Genomic DNA, 16527 nt, shown 5'->3' on the forward strand with positions numbered 1-16527 from the left:
ACCTAAAAAAACACCGCAACTTTCATCGCAATTTTTTTCCCGCAACATCAGACATTTTAGCCCGCAACAATCACAAAAAAGGCCCGCGGAATCCTGGGGGGGACTGTTTAATATGTCACTCCAGTAATATTTTAGACATAATTTATATTAAAATTATGTCTAAAATTAACAGTTGAAAGTCACACCTGGAGGACGCTCTGGACTCTTGCAGTAATGCTTTTATGGCTGAGGACTACAGTTGACTTGCTAACTTTAGGACTGCAGTTGTCATGAACAGTTTTGCACTCAAGTTTCCATCAATGAAGAGTTATAACATCAACGAAACTGTCATGTTAAAACTGTTAATATTATAGTCAGGCTGTCTGTTGTTGCCCAAATGAGGATGGGTTCCCTTTTGAGTCTGGTTCCTCTCGAGGTTTCTTCCTCATGTCGTCTGAGGGAGTTTTTCCTTGCCACCGTCGCCACAGGCTTGCTCATTGGGGATAGATTAGGGACAAAATTAGCTCATGTTTTAAGTCGTTCAAATTCTGTAAAGCTGCTTTGCGACAATGTTTATTGTTAAAGCGCTATACAAATAAACTTGACATAATTTATAATTAAAGGATTTCAGCAAACAGTTGTTTATTTGCTACTTTATAATGTGAAGAGATGACGTTTAGGAGCAGATCAGATATCATGATAAACACAGAGCAAAAACTAGAGAGTTCAGATGATGGGGCTGACAGGAACTTTACGGGTACCATCACATGTAGGGATCACACACGGAATGAAATGGCCGACAAGGCTGCTAAGGAAGCTATTGATTTTGTGTAGTGGTTAGCACTGTTGCCTCACAGCAAGAAGGTCCTGGATTCGAGCCCAGCGGCCGGCGAGGGTCTTTCTGTGTGGAGTTTCCATGTTCTGCCCGTGTCTGTATGGGTTTCCTCCAAAGACTTGCAGGTTAGGCTAATTGGTGGCTCTAAATCGACCGTGAGTGTGAATGGTTGTTTGTCTCTATGTGTCAGCCCTGCGATGACCTGGCGACTTGTCCAGGGTGTACCCCGCCTCTCGCCCGTAGTCAGCTGGGATAGGCTCCAGCTTGCCTGCGACCCTGTAGAACAGGATAAAGTGGCTAGAGATAATGAGAAATCAAGAGTCTCTTCTTCGTCCCATAGCCGGCAAGGGCCGTAGGGGCACCGTTGATGACATTTTAACAGTCCATCAGTCCATGTGTGTCTAGGACATTTAAACTTGGCAGAGCCCATCCCTCTCCAAGCTTCATCAAAAGATGATTTAGAGAAGCCAATTTGCATGTCTTTGGACTGTGAGAGAAACCAGAGCATCCCGAGGAAACCCATGCAGACATGGGGAGAACTTGCAAACTCCACACAGAAAGGCCCCATCGGTTACTGGGCTCAAACCCAGAACCTTCTTGTTATTAGGTGACAGTGCTAAACACTGCACCACTGTGCTGCCTGAAATCAAGAGTATCATCAAACAAAGAATGAAGGAGAGAGGAAGAGGCGATGGTTTTATAGCATTCAAAGGAAAGTAGGAGAAAGTAGATCTGCAACAAGGAATTGGAGAGAGGAGATAATACTATCATCAAGACTCAGATTTGGACATACAGGATTAAACAATACATTATATTAAAGAGGTAAATATAATACTGGCAACTGTGAGTACTGTGGGCAAGAAGAGACTGCTGAGCATCTTATATTACACTGTCGGAAATATGAATCGGAAAAAAGGCAGTTAAAGGTGATGACTGCAAAATTGAATTCTGGGCAAAAATGTTCTATTTCTATTGCTGTTGGAGTCTCGAGATGTTTTACATCGAAATTGAGGAGTTTCGTTGCTACACACACTGTGTATCCTTTGTGTAAAAGTTTTGCAGAGATAAAATGTGTCCTGCATTTTACGATTCTGGAGCTTGCTGAAGCAAGTGAGCAACAATATCACGTGACCACCGTGAGGCATGTTTGGCTACTTTGAACCAAAACAATTTGGCATGGGCAAACATGGCGGACTCCGGCCTCCCACAAGCTAAAAGCCAGCGGAAAAGAAAAGGAAAATATGAAAGTGAATCAGCAAGAAAACACAGCAGAAAAGCGATGGAAACCAAAAGGTTGTCCACAAGAATTTTTATGAAGGTACAGATTGACCACTGGAATCGACTGAAGGTTTAAACGGGCACAAAATCTGATGAAGAATTTGCAGCACTTGTCTCGGATTGATGAGTCTGAGTATGGAATTATACACCTAATGTTTTGATCTTACAGAGAAAGAAACGATAACACAAAAGCAGTACCAGAGAAAAGATATATTCATCTTTTGTTTCATGGATCTATTCACGAATGCCAACCATAAATTGCATACCTGCGACTCAAAACTTTCCAAGGTCGATGTAGAGTCATGATGTTTTCCGCGCGTCGCCATCTTGGTGTGACCCAGTTCCATAATTATGCTAATTCTTTCAAGATCCTCACGTTTGGCTATTTCTGTGGGGCCATACTGTTTACCTCAAGAAGTAGGATATTCGGTCCCAAAACAGAGGAAAGCAACCCTCAGCACATCAGAATTGGAATCAAATTTACTGCCAAGTACGTTCTCACATACAAGGAATTTGCTTTGGTGATTGGTGCAGTTAAGATAGAAGAATTTAGCAAAGACAAAAGTAGCTATATACATAGAATGAAAAATAGAATAATCTGAAATATACAAATTTGAAAAGTGGACATATTTAAGGGGTATGTACATGAATTGTTGAAGTCCTAGCTGTACAGTATGTCCCGGAATGTGCAAAAATAGGTCACATGATGAGGATGGAGAAGAGACATGATATGAATGTGTGAGAGGAAGAGGATATGTGCAGTGGGCTAAGTCAATAACCAAGCTGTACAGTGTGTGCCGGAATGTGCAATGAAAGTTCACAGAGACCCCGACATGACCTTGAAATGTGCAAAATCACAGTTCAGAGACAAAGTGGGGGTCTCTGACCTTCTTGATGAGGCCAGCTGCAGTGGGGAAAAACCTGGCCTTTTGGCATGAGGTTTTGGTTCTAATGGACCACAACCTCCTACCAGAGGCGAGTGATTCAAAAAGTTTATGACCGGGGTGAGAGGGGTCAGCCACGATCCTTTCTACTCTCCTCAGGGTCCTGGACACATACAGGTCTTGAAGAGATGGAAGGTTGCAATCAATCGTCCTCTCAGCAGAGTGAATGATGCACTGCAGTCTGCCCTTGTCCCTGGCAATGGCATCAGCATACCAGACAGTGATGGAGGAGGTAAAGATGGACGTGTAAAAGTGCACCATCATTGTCTTTGTCAGATCAAACTTCTTCAGCTGCCGCAGGAAGTACATCCTCTGCTGTGTTTTCTTGGTGAGAAAGCAGGTATTCATCTCCCACTTAAGGTCCTGAGTGATTATAGTGTCCAGGAAACACAAATACTCCACAGAGGTCACTGGGGAGTCAAACAGGGTGATGGGGGAGCTCCTCCTGAAGTCTACAATCATCTCCACTGTCTTTACAGCATTAAGCTCTAAGTTGTTCTGCCTGCACCAGGACACCAGATGGTCAATCTCCCATCTGTAGGCCAATTCCTCCTCATCAGAGATGAGTTTACTGAGGGTGGTGTTGTCTGTGAACTTTAGGAGCTTGATAGACTGATGACTGGAGGTGCAGCTGTTGGTGAACAGGGAGAAGAATGGACACAGCCTTGGGGGGATCTGGTGCTGATGGTTCGGGAGTCAGAGACATATTTCCCTAGATTCACATGCTGCTTCCTGTCAGACAGGGAGTCAATGATCCACCTGCAGGTGGATTCAGGCATGTTCAGCTGGGAGAGCTCGTCCTGCAAAAAAGCCGGGATGATAGTGTTGAAGGTGGAACCGAAATACACAAACAGGATCCTAGCATAGGTTCCTGGGGAGTCCAGGTGCTGGAGAATGAAATGAAGACCCATGTTGACAGCATCGTCTGCAGATCTGTTGGCTCTGTAGTCAAACTGCATGAGGTCCAGGAGCGGGTCAGTGATGGCTTTAAGGTGATAAAGCACAAGGCTCTCGAAGGATTTCATAACCACAGAAGTCAGGCCGATGGGTCTGTAGTCATTTAATCCTGTGATCCTTGGCTTTTTGGGGATGGGAATAATGGTGGAGGCCTTGAAACAGGCTGGCCCAGGACATGTCTCCAATGAGGTGTTAAAGATGTCTGTGAACACCGGAGACAGCTGATCAGCACAGTGCTTCAAAATGATCACATATCATTTTGTATGATATTGTTCTTGCAAGACATAGGAAAATGCCATGCACAATACAATTTTTTTTTAAAATTTCAGATGACTTTGCAGTCAGTAACTTTAATTGTAAAACTCAGGGAAAGGAACGTACATCTTAATATCATAGATATCCCACAAAGAAACTTGAGAGAGGAATGCTTCCACAGTCTATTTCAGTTCTTAAGAATAATTTAATTGAGAGGATATGAGTTGGGGGAGGCGGCACGGTGGTGTAGTGGTTAGCGCTGTCGCCTCACAGCAAGAAGGTCCTGGGTTCGAGCCCCGGGGCCGGCGAGGGCCTTTCTGTGCGGAGTTTGCATGTTCTCCCCGTGTCCGCGTGGGTTTCCTCCGAGTGCTCCGGTTTCCCCCACAGTCCAAAGACATGCAGGTTAGGTTAACTGGTGACTCTAAATTGACCGTAGGTGTGAATGTGAGTGTGAATGGTTGTCTGTGTCTATGTGTCAGCCCTGTGATGACCTGGCGACTTGTCCAGGGTGTACCCCGCCTTTCGCCCGTAGTCAGCTGGGATAGGCTCCAGCTTGCCTGTGACCCTGTAGAAGGATAAAGCGGCTACAGATAATGAGAGAGAGAGAGAGAGAGTTGGGAGGGTTTGGTTGTTTGTTTTTGGATAGTTTATATTAGATATCGGGCGGCACGGTGGTGTAGTGGTTAGCACTGTCACCTCCCAGCAAGAAGGTTCTGGGTTTGAGCCCAGTGTCTGACAGGGGCCTTTCTGTGTGGACAGACGCGCAGCTTGTGAACAGGCAAGGCAGGCAACTGCTTGGGGCCCCCTGGCCCAGGGGCCCCCTGAGAGTCGGGTCCCGAGAGCGTATTTATTTAGTTTTTTATTGTTCTTTACCATTGTATTTTCACATTTGGAATTTAAAAAACTTTGGTTTCATACATTTTTCGTTGGTGTCAGATTATTTATAACATATTGGTGATGAACACTAGTCAGAAGGGCCCCCTGGAAATTTTTGCTTGGGGCCACAACAGACTCTAGAATCGCCTCTGTGTGTGGAGTTTGCATGTTCTTCCCGTGTCTGCGTGGGTTTCCTCCGGGTGCTCCGGTTTCCCCCACAGTCCAAAGACATGCAGGTTAGGTTAACTGGTGACTCTAAATTGACCGTAGGTGTGAATGTGAGTGTGAATGGCTGTTTGTCTCCGTGTCAGCCCTGTGATGACCTGGCGACTTGCCAGGGTGTACCCCGCCTTTCGCCCGTAGTCAGCTGGGATAGGCTCCAGCTTGCCTGTGACCCTGTAGAACAGGATAAGCGGTTACAGATAATGGATGAGGGCGGCACGGTGGTGTAGTGGTTCGCACTGTTGCCTCACAGCAAGAAGGTCCTGGGTTCAAGCCCAGTGGCCAGCAAGGGCCTTTCTGTGTGGAGTTTGCCTGTTCTTCCCGTGTCTGCGTGGATTTGCTCCGGTTTCCCCCACAGTCCAATCTAAGACATGCAGGTTAGGTTAATTGGTGGCTCAAAATTGGCCATAGGTGTGAATGTGAGTGTGAATGGTTATTTGTCTCTGTGTCAGCCCTGCGATCATCTGGTGACTTGTCCAGGGTGTACCCCGCCTTTCGCCCGTAGTCAGCTGGGATAGGCTCCAGCTTGCCTGCGACCCTGTAGAACAGGATAAAGCGGCTAGAGATAATGGATGGATGGATGGATGGATATTTTAGATGTCCTGATCCACACTCCATGCCAGTTGGTGGCGGTAATGCACCAATTCGTTGATTTGCCAACCGCCAATAAACCTCAATGAAGAGGAAGAAGAAGCTGATGATGCTGAGTTACCACCAGGGGGCGCTCATCAACAAACCTGATAGACGGAGACTTGCGTCGAAAGAGAGGCATCTTCATATAAACAGTGTTCCATTTTCATTTGCTGCCCTTTTTGTTCAGATTCCCCGTGATGAATATATATTTTTGTGGCAGTATTAGGGGAGGAAGGCAGGATGTGAGGATTTATCAAAAAATTGTGAAGAAACTGCAGACTTATGGACAGGTTTTGAGCCACGATGATATAACTGAGAAAGGTAAACACAGTTTCCTAAGGGTTCACTATTACACTGTAAGGACCTGGAGGTGTTTACACGGTATTTTCTGCTTTCTTATTTGTTTACTGTACACTTTTTATAATCATGTGTCATAGGAGCAGGAACAAATCCATCAGCAGTCTCATTCATTCACTTTAAAGCAGTAAACTGGACACTTTACCTCCCAGTCTCTCCCTCCCAGTCCAAATGGGCATGAGGAGAAAAGCAGACTTGCCAACTTTTCAAAATTCTCATGGAGGAGAAAAGTGCATGAAAGATATTTTCAATTGGATGAGGGTCTGATGCGCGGTTGAAACGATAAAAACAGTGGATCCCAATTAATTGCAAACCATTTGAAATGTATACAATGAAAGAGTTTTTGAATTGTTGATATTGTTCTATCAGTTACTGTAGGTTCTGGGATTCATGTATCAGGCCTGAGAGAGCTCAGCTCAGAGTGAAACATCTGAAATAATACTCTTGTCTTGAATTTTAATATAATAACAATGAAAGGGAAGTCTTAAATCAGATTTTTAGCTGAAAAATCTCATGCCTGAATATTGTCTACATACAGAGACCCACAGAAAATAACACAAGCGATGCTTTAGAAGAATGTTTATCATTTCTTATTAAAATAGTCACAGTGAATGAAACGTATTATTGGATTGCATCAAATGTGTTTTCCTTCTGTAAGCTCATGTAAAAATACAGAGAACTAATGTATATGAGTGATTCCACGCTTATGGGTACTGAAATGGGGACATGAACTTATTCACCTAAAACCATTTCTTTTTTTACCATCAGGTCACAAAACATGTAATCTTTAATGAATGATACGTTAAAAGATAACTTTAATTTTCTGAGATGTAATAAAAACATATTTATATGCCAAAGTCAAGCCTATGAGTTCCAAAATGATGTCTGTTACATTACTTCTGTTACGATTGTCCATCTCGCGTCTGTTACAAATTAATTACAATCTAGCTATATACCATGTTAATCTTATTGAAAGAATGTGTATGTTTATTCTACTACACATGTTTATTAATTATATTTGCTAAAACATCACCTTCCTATGTTTCAAAAAGTAATTCTACATTGTTAAAATTGAGAATCTATATGTCCACAACACTTCTGTTACGTTCTGACTTTGGCATATAAATATGTTTTTATTACATCTCAGAAAATTAAAGTTATCTTTTAACATGTCATTCATTAAAGATTACATGTTTTGTGACCTGATGGTAAAAAAAGAAATGGTTTTAGGTGAATTTTTAAAAATAAGTTCATGTCCCCATTTCAGTACCCATAAGCGTGGAATCACTTATATATATATTAAATACAATTAATACGGGCGGCACGGTGGTGTAGTGGTTAGCGCTGTCGCCTCACAGCAAGAAGGTCCTGGGTTCGAGCCCCGGGGCCGGCGAGGGCCTTTCTGTGTGGAGTTTGCATGTTCTCCCCGTGTCCGCGTGGGTTTCCTCCGGGTGCTCCGGTTTCCCCCACAGTCCAAAGACATGCAGGTTAGGTTAACTGGTGACTCTAAATTGACCGTAGGTGTGAATGTGAGTGTGAATGGTTGTCTGTGTCTATGTGTCAGCCCTGTGATGACCTGGCGACTTGTCCAGGGTGTACCCCGCCTTTCGCCCGTAGTCAGCTGGGATAGGCTCCAGCTTGCCTGTGACCCTGTAGAACAGGATAAAGCGGCTAGAAATAATGAGATGAGTAACAACTCAATTAAATAAATACTGCACTGTCTTAGTACGACTAAAATGCATCTCTCTCACGAAACACTTTCCAACAGAATTTTTAAAAAGCACTAGAAATCCTGTCCAAATCCTGTCGGAATGCATCTAGGAATTTGCTCATTTGCAAACTTTGACTGAAAGTTTTCAAACAAAATTTAAAAATGTCACTATAAATACTACCATACTATCAAAATATACTCCGCAAAGAAATTCACTCGAATGCAAAATTTTAGTCCGACCGAAATCCACTCACTAGTAATCTTTCACTTAAAACTCTATCAAAATCAGTCACTTTCCAGATAATTCACTTGTAAACTTTCACTTAAAACTTTCAAACATAAATTCAAAATAGCACTAAGACACGACCACACACTTCAAATACACTCACCAAACACATTCCCTGTCATGCAAAATTTCACAACACTTTAGAAGTTGTACAGTTTGTTTCTGAAATGGTCGGGAAGACTAGTTTAATTTCATACTCAAATGTCCGTTATATTCTGATTTAATGTATCTTTACCTTAAAATGTGTAACTGGCTGGTCGAACATTTGCTTATCCATGGAGATTTGTTCTCCCATGCAACCTGGTATCTGCATTCATGTTTTTGCCGTTTGGTATTGGGTTTAGTGGCCATGATGAATGACTGCTTGTAAAAAATGTCGGACAGCCTGGGTGAATCCTAGGTTACGGAAGTGACTGTCGTTCTGTTCGTTAATTGGTTAAGAATCAGTTGACATCAGCAGTGTTTCTCACACGATTCTGGTTGGACATAATCGGGAGTATTTTTAACTTTGCGGTAGGGGTTTCCTAAAACCGGGAGATTATCCAGTTTTTAACAAATACGATCGGGAGGCGGGAGACGGAGGCTAAAATCAGGAGCCTCCCGCTGAAATCGCGAGGGTTGGCAAGTATGTTATGGGATTGATCCACCATCATTTCTGCACAAGCTGTTGGTTTTTTTCCAGTTTTTGCATCAAGCAGATAAGTGGAGCTGTGTTGGTTGGAAGGGAAACTTAGACATAACAAACCGGTTTAGGATAAACATTCAGAGGATGTGACATATTGAGAACTTTAGTCTGTAGATAAATTATTACTTCTTATTTTGTCAAGACATTTAATTTCCCTGTTTCAGAGCTTGTTTTCCTTTATTTCCCATGATGTCATTGGGTATAAAGGGAACTGAAGCTTGTTTACTTTTAACAAATAAATAGAATGTAATACGAATGAGTTTAGTAGTTTCATAAACCATAAGCTGGTCTGTTTGAGATGAATCGACATGGTTTGAGGCTGTTGTTTAGTTATTTAGAGATGCAGCCTGCATGACGCTCACATGGTAGCTATAAATGTCCCTGAATCCTTAACAACATTCATCTTTTAGCTCCAGTGCAAAACTTGTCTGAACTGTTGTTTTTAATAAATAAACCTGATTTGCTCCTGACTCAGGTGAGGATGTGCTACCGGGAGGAGACGAGGCGATCTATGACCGTGATATGGAGTGGCTCGCTCAGTCTGATGGTGAGACAGGTTTTGAATAGAGGATATGAGGCTCATTGAAGACTAAGGAACATATAATGTTTTCTTGTTTCTTTTTTACTAAACGACTACCTTAACCAGTTGTTATTGATCCTATTTTAACCCATTCTCACAGCACAATGGCGTTTCATTCTGCCACTGGAGTTATACCCTGTCCACACTAGGGATTTTGTACCGATATGATACTACTTTTGTACCGCAACACCTGTCCACACTAGCAACTATACCGGTACTGTAGCGGTATAACTGTATCGGTACGAAACCCACAAATGTATGGGTTTCGTACCGGTACAGTATTGGTACTGTAGCGCTTCGCTGTAGTGTGGGCAGATGAAGCGGTTCTGTATCGATACAAATATAATGCACATGCGCAAAGTCACACACCTCAATCGATGTCTTCGCTGAATAAAATAGTGAAGAATGGAGATTCGTTTGTTTCTTTCTCAACTGCCTCGCGCGTTTTATACGATTCGACTGAATAAATGACCACCAGAAATACAGACTGTACACTGACAACAAAAAGCACACACACGTTGTTTCATCCGTACGGAAGCCGAGAGAGGCCCTTCATATAATCCTTTTTTTTGTTCACCTTGTTATCCCGAGATAACGACATAATTAATTCAGGATCTCGAGAAAACAACACAACTAATTCGAGATCTCGAGAAAACAAAACAATTATTCCGTGATCTCGAGTAAACAGCTGAGAAATGGTTCATTCAGGTGCGCCAAGAGACTTGTGATATGCTGACTTTGGGGCTGTTTCTCATTCTGTATAGACGCAACTTTGGTCATTAGAATGTCTGGAATAATCGATCACCTAATAAGGCAATATTTTGATCAGGGGTTGACACAGGGAGAGATTGCATTAAGTCTTTTAATAAGGGATCATTTCAAAATTAGTCCGCGGCACCTCCGCAGAAGACTGGCCCGGCTTCATCTCTACCGACGGGGATACAGTGATCCAGCTGAGATCATGAAATAATTTTGTTTTCTCGAGATCACTGAATAATTGTTTTGTTTTCTCGAGATCTCGAAATAACGGATGCCATATATTCTCGGAAGGAAGTTACTCGGTAACCACGGAAACATTTTGCGCACACGCATTTCAACTACCATGAAAGAAAACTGCAAACATTTCTCACTAGTGTGGACAGATGCACTAAACTGTACCGGTATACTTTGTATCGATACAGTTATACCACTTTCGTACCGGTATAAGTGTGAACACAGCATTAGATTAGTCAGGACACTGTGTGTAGAGTATCGTGATTCTGTGTTTAGCTGCTGGTGAACGGGGGGGGGGGTTGAGCTCCCTGCTGGGCGAACAATTCACCCCTCTTCACAATAACATTGGTACAGAGATAAAATGGACACTAGGCATGTAATCATTCCATTTGATTTATGATACTGGGTGCACAATTCAATTTTCCCACAATATTTTTTGGAAAAAAATTTTTTAAGAATTTTATTGCCAGAAAAAAGGCAACAATCATTTTCATTTCTAGTTCTGATTAGTTCCAAAGTTTATCAAGATATAGACGGGTAATCGAATTTGATCAGGATAAGTGCTGATTGATTACAAACGCTGTGTCCTAAATTACTCACTCGTTCACTATGCCCTACTCACTATATAGGGAATTACTATATAGAGGACAATCTAGTGAGCTCATTGATTAAATGAAAACTTCTTTGCTGTAGCCTTTTTTTTTTCTTCTTTGCCGCGGCACTACTTTTCATGATGCATTGTGAGATACTTTGAGTGCACCATCTAGGGTGTAATAATGCTCACTATACATTCGGACAGCACTACAAAATGGCGACCTGCCTATATAGTCCACTATGTAGTGAGTAGGGAGTGATTTGGGACACCATTTGCACCAAAAACGATTTTGACCTTTTTGGTGACCTTGACCGGATGACCCTCAAAATGTTGGAGGTTCTATTTGAGACCAATGCCCATCTGTCCTGAAAGTTTCATGAAGATTGGTCCAGCCGTTTTCCCGTAATGTTGCTAACAAAAAACCAAAGAAACCCCACTGAAAACAATACCTCACCCCCTGGTTGACTCTGCCCTGGGCGAGGTGATTACTTACCCACATTTGTAGAGGTTGGAGTAAAATATAATAACCTATTAACTAAAATATTCCTTTTATTAAAAATGAAAGTGAATAACAAATTGGCCTTCGATGAACATCTCTGCTACCTCTGTTTTTCTTCTCTTTAGTTTTCAGCAGTCTGTAAAAGGAGAGCACTGATTTCTTTTTAAATCTATTTGTACAGTCAATCGCACAATAGCTCTTTCCCATTTTAGATCTGTTTGTGTGTGTGGGGTTTTTTTCATGGCATTAGAGCTGTGTTACTTCACCTATGGTGAAGTCATACAGTGGTGCTTGAAAGTTTGTGAACCCTTTAGAATTTTCTATATTTCTGCATAAATATGACCTAAAACATCATCAGATTTTCACACAACTCCTAAAAGTAGATAAAGAGAACCCAGTTAAACAAATAAGACAAAAATATTATACTTGGTCATTTATTTATTGAGGAAAATGATCCAATATTACATATCTGTGAGGGGCAAAAGTATGTGAACCTTTGCTTTCAGTGTCTGGTGTGACCCCCTTGTGCAGCAATAACTGCAACTAAACATTTCCGGTAACTGTTGATCAGTCCTGCACACCGGCTTGGAAGAATTTTACCCCATTCCTCTGTACAGAACAGCTTCAACTCTGGGATGTTGGTGGGTTTCCTCACATTAACTGCTCGCTTCAGGTCCTTCCACAACATTTCGATTGGATTGAGGTCAGGACTTTGACTTGGGCATTCCAAAACATTAACTTTGTTCTTCTTTAACCATTCTTTGGTAGAACGATTTGTGTGCTTAGGGTCGTTGTCTTGCTGCACGACCCACCTTCTCTTGAGATTCAGTTCATGGACAGATGTCCTGACATTTTCCTTTAGAATTTGCTGGTATAATTCAGAATTCATCATTCTATCAATGATGGCAAGCCGTCCTGGCCCAGATGCAGCAAAACAGGCCCAAATCATGATACTACCACCACCATGTTTCACAGATGGGATAAGGTTCTTCTGCTGGAATGCAGGGTTTTCCTTTCTCCAAACTTAATGCTTCTCATTTAAACCAAAAAGTTCTATTTTGGTCTCATCCGTCCACAAAACATTTTTCCAAAAGCCTTCTGGTTTGTCCATGTGATCTTTAGCAAACTGCAGATGAGCAGCAATGTTCTTTTTGGAGAGCAGTGGCTTCCTCCTTGCAACCCTGCCATGCACACCATTGTTGTTCAGTGTTCTCCTGATGGTGGACTCATGAACATTAACATTAGCCAATGTGAGAGAGGCCTTCAGTTGCTTAGAAGTTACCCTGGGGTCCTTTGTGACCTCGCCGACTATTACATGCCTTGCTCTTGGAGTGATCTTTGTTGGTCGGCCACTCCCGGGGAGGGTAACAATGGTCTTGAATTTCTTCCATTTGTACACAGTCTGTCTGATTGTGGATTGGTGGAGTCCAAACTCTTTAGAGATGGTTTTGTAACCTTTTCCAGCCTGATGAGCATCAACAGTGCTTTTTCTGAGGTCCTCAGAAATCTCCTTTGTTCGTGCCATGCTACATTTCCACAAACATGTGTTGTGAAGATCAGACTTTGATAGATCCCTGTTCTTTAAATAAAACGGTGCCCACTCACACCTGATTGTCATCCCATTGATTGAAAACACCTGACTCTAATTTCACCTTCAAATTAACTGCTAATCCTAGAGGTTCACATACTTTTGCCACTCACAGATATGTAATATTGGATCATTCTCCTCAATAAATAAATGATCAAGTATAATATTTTTGTCTCATTTGTTTAACTGGGTTCTCTTTATCTGCTTTTAGGACTTGTGTGAAAATCTGATGATGTTTTAGGTCATATTTATGCAAAAATATAGAAAATTCTAAAGGGTTCACAAACTTTCAAGCACCACTGTATGTATTCCTGTTATTTTACGTTATTACACCTTCTGCTGTCTGAATAATGCGATTACAGTTAGGAACAAATTAGACTATGCAGCCCGATAATTATGATTCGTTTCTTTATTTAATCGATTTGAGTCATTTTATAAATTTGTATTGTGATTTATCATTGCACAATATATCATTACATGCCTAATGCACAGTACAACTAAAGCTTTTTTGATAGTAAAACACTGTATACATGTGCCACAATAAAATTATTTTTAACCCTTTGATGCAAAACGTGGGTCAAAAGTGACCCGGCTGAGTTTTTATCTTCTATATCTTTGCAATAAATTAATTCCATCATTCAGTATTCAAGGTATTCATCAATTAACTTGTCTTTGATCATCATACATCCTTATTTTATTTTTTCCTTTCTTAGTTTTTGAATAAAAACCCTTTTTGTATCACTACCCTTCTAATGCACAACATGGGTCAGAAACGACCTGCATTCATTTTCCAGGTTATTTCATGTATGGCTGAGTGTTTCTATCATATACTTTTGAAATAAATTCATTTTGTCATTTACTTTTCCAAATATGCAGTAAATATCTTGTTTTTGTTTAGCACAAATCATCATTTTTATTTTTCCCTTCTTAAGTTATGAACAAGCACAGCTTTTGTAATTCTACATCAAGTTTACACACATGGGTCAGAACCGACCCGCATGCATTTACTACAGCGTTTGGTGGGAACTGCGAATTGTGCTTGTGTCAGACATTTCACAGCTCAGCACAGCACCCTTTGCCCATCTAATACATGCAAGTAATGTTTTTCAATTGTTCTAACATTACCTTAGAAAAAAATTGATTATGTTTAGGTTACCTTGAGAGTGAGTAGATTACTTGTCAGAAAGTTACAAGTAATTACTATTAGCTACCTAGCTGTTGACATATTCCACTTTAGTTAGCTAATTTTATTGTAGTTGGCTTAGCTAACTACATAGTTAATAAATAAATAACTGGCCCCATTCACTGCTAAAGTAATTACTTGAAACAAATTATTATTATTATAGTATTAAGACATTTAATTTTAAATCACACTTGGATGACCCATGTGTAGAAATATAAAAAGTATTTTTGTTCATAAAGTAGGAAAGAAAAAAATAAATTAATGATTTGTGGTCATTAAAAACAAGATATTTAAAGAATACTTGGAATATTCAATCATAAAATAAATTGATTTCAAAAGATAGAGCAAAGAAAAACTCAGTCAGCATGAAATAACCTGGAAAATGAATGCGGGTCATTTTTGACCCATGTTGTGCATTAGAAGGGGTGTGCATACGTTTTGCATCAAAGGGTTAAACCTAGTAGACCAGGATAAAAAGCGAGAAATACTTATGAAAAACTGCAGATTCTTAAAGCCCTGAGTGTCTACTTTCTTATGAGCCATTAAACACTAATACGAAGTGCGTCACCACAAAAAATTTAACTTCTGAACACAGGAACCCCCAAAATGGGTGGAAATTCTATTTCTGGTATCTGGTAAAAAGTTACTGAGTTCCAGTCACAGTTCTGTCATTCAGTGTTATAAATGTCGGATAAACTTTTTTTTGTTTACTTTCCCAGTCGTAGTTGCTGAAGTAACCCAACCGTCTTTTGGTGTGGGTTATGAAATTGGTCAAGCCATGGCCATGAAAAAGAGGATTCTCTGCCTTTTCCGACCCTCGTCAGGGAAAGGTAATCTGATTACTCTTAAAGGCTCTGCATAATACATTAATATTTGCCCTCTATAGTTTTACAGAATTCTTCAGTCTCTCTCTCCCCGTTATCACCAGACCAATATTTGAACACTTGAGTGTAGAATTCTATGAAAAAAAATCTGTTTATTGAATGTCTTCTATTTAATATTGTTATTGGTTCTTTAGTGCTGTCTGCCATGATACAGCGTGCCGAGGGCAAGTTGGGCAGCTCTCTCTTCCAGGTTCGGAATTATGAGGAGGAGGACGTTGAAGGAATCCTGGAGAATTATTTTGGTGAACTCACCAAGAACTAATGTGCATTAAAAATGCACTATATTGCTGAATGTATGTGAAAACCTGACCATCACGACCATCTCTTTCCAATCACAGCGTCCACTCTTCTGGGAAAGCTTTCCACTCGATCTTGGAAGGTGACTGTGAGGATTTGTCCGTTCAGCCACAAGAGTGTTAGTGAGGTCGGGCACTGACGTTGGGCGAGGAGGCCTGGTACACAGTCAGCATTCCAGTTAGTCCCAGGTCAGGACGCTGTGCAGGTTATGAGAGTTCCACTGCAACCTTGGCAGTCCATGATTTCATGGACCTCACTTTATGCACAGGGGCATTGTCACACTGGAGCAGGTTTGGGCCCCGGAGTTCCAGTGAAGGGGAATTATAATCCTGCAGCATATAGACATTCAGGAATAATACATTGTGTATTTTCAACTTCGTGGCAACAGTTTGAAGACGAACCACATATGGGTGTGATGGTCAGGTGTCCACATACTTTTGGTCCTATAGTGCGGCTCACTCATAATGTAATGAGTAATTTTATTATCCAGCTCTGGATAGAACGTTTTTTTGTAAGTAGATCTTTTCAGTTGAACAGAGGCTCTTACTGACATGTGATGCACTTGTGTTTTGTTAAAATATGGGTGTCTCAGATTGAAAGAGTTCAAACAAGATTCCAGAAGAATGGAAACATTGTGATTTTTTTTTCTATCTTATTAAACTGTTACTGTTCATTTTTCCACATTCTTGCATCTGATTTTTGTTCTTATATCACAGCAGCTGGTGTAAATAATTTGATCATAATTTCTAATATTGGAGAAAGATCAAGAGCGTTGATTCGGAATCACTTTTTGTACATAGCTGATTGAAGAATGCGGACAGTGAGGCCAGATTCATAGATATTTGCATAGATGTTAGGCTCCAGTGTAAAAGCACCAGTTAACTGGAAAT

General features: G+C 41.0%; 1 protein-coding gene across 1 annotated transcript; it reads left to right on the top strand.

The window, feature by feature from the left end:
* Positions 1 to 6069: 6069 nt before the first annotated feature.
* On the top strand, positions 6070 to 16318 carry LOC132888600 (2'-deoxynucleoside 5'-phosphate N-hydrolase 1-like). Its single transcript, XM_060924647.1, has 4 exons — positions 6070 to 6300; positions 9494 to 9565; positions 15176 to 15286; positions 15475 to 16318. The coding sequence occupies exons 1-4, from the start codon at positions 6177 to 6179 to the stop codon at positions 15600 to 15602; spliced, it is 435 nt and encodes a 144-aa protein (XP_060780630.1). The 5' UTR covers positions 6070 to 6176; the 3' UTR covers positions 15603 to 16318.
* The last annotated feature ends 209 nt before the right edge of the window (positions 16319 to 16527 follow it).

This window comes from Neoarius graeffei, chromosome 7, assembly GCF_027579695.1.
Source record: "Neoarius graeffei isolate fNeoGra1 chromosome 7, fNeoGra1.pri, whole genome shotgun sequence".
Taxonomy (NCBI): Eukaryota; Metazoa; Chordata; class Actinopteri; order Siluriformes; family Ariidae; genus Neoarius; species Neoarius graeffei.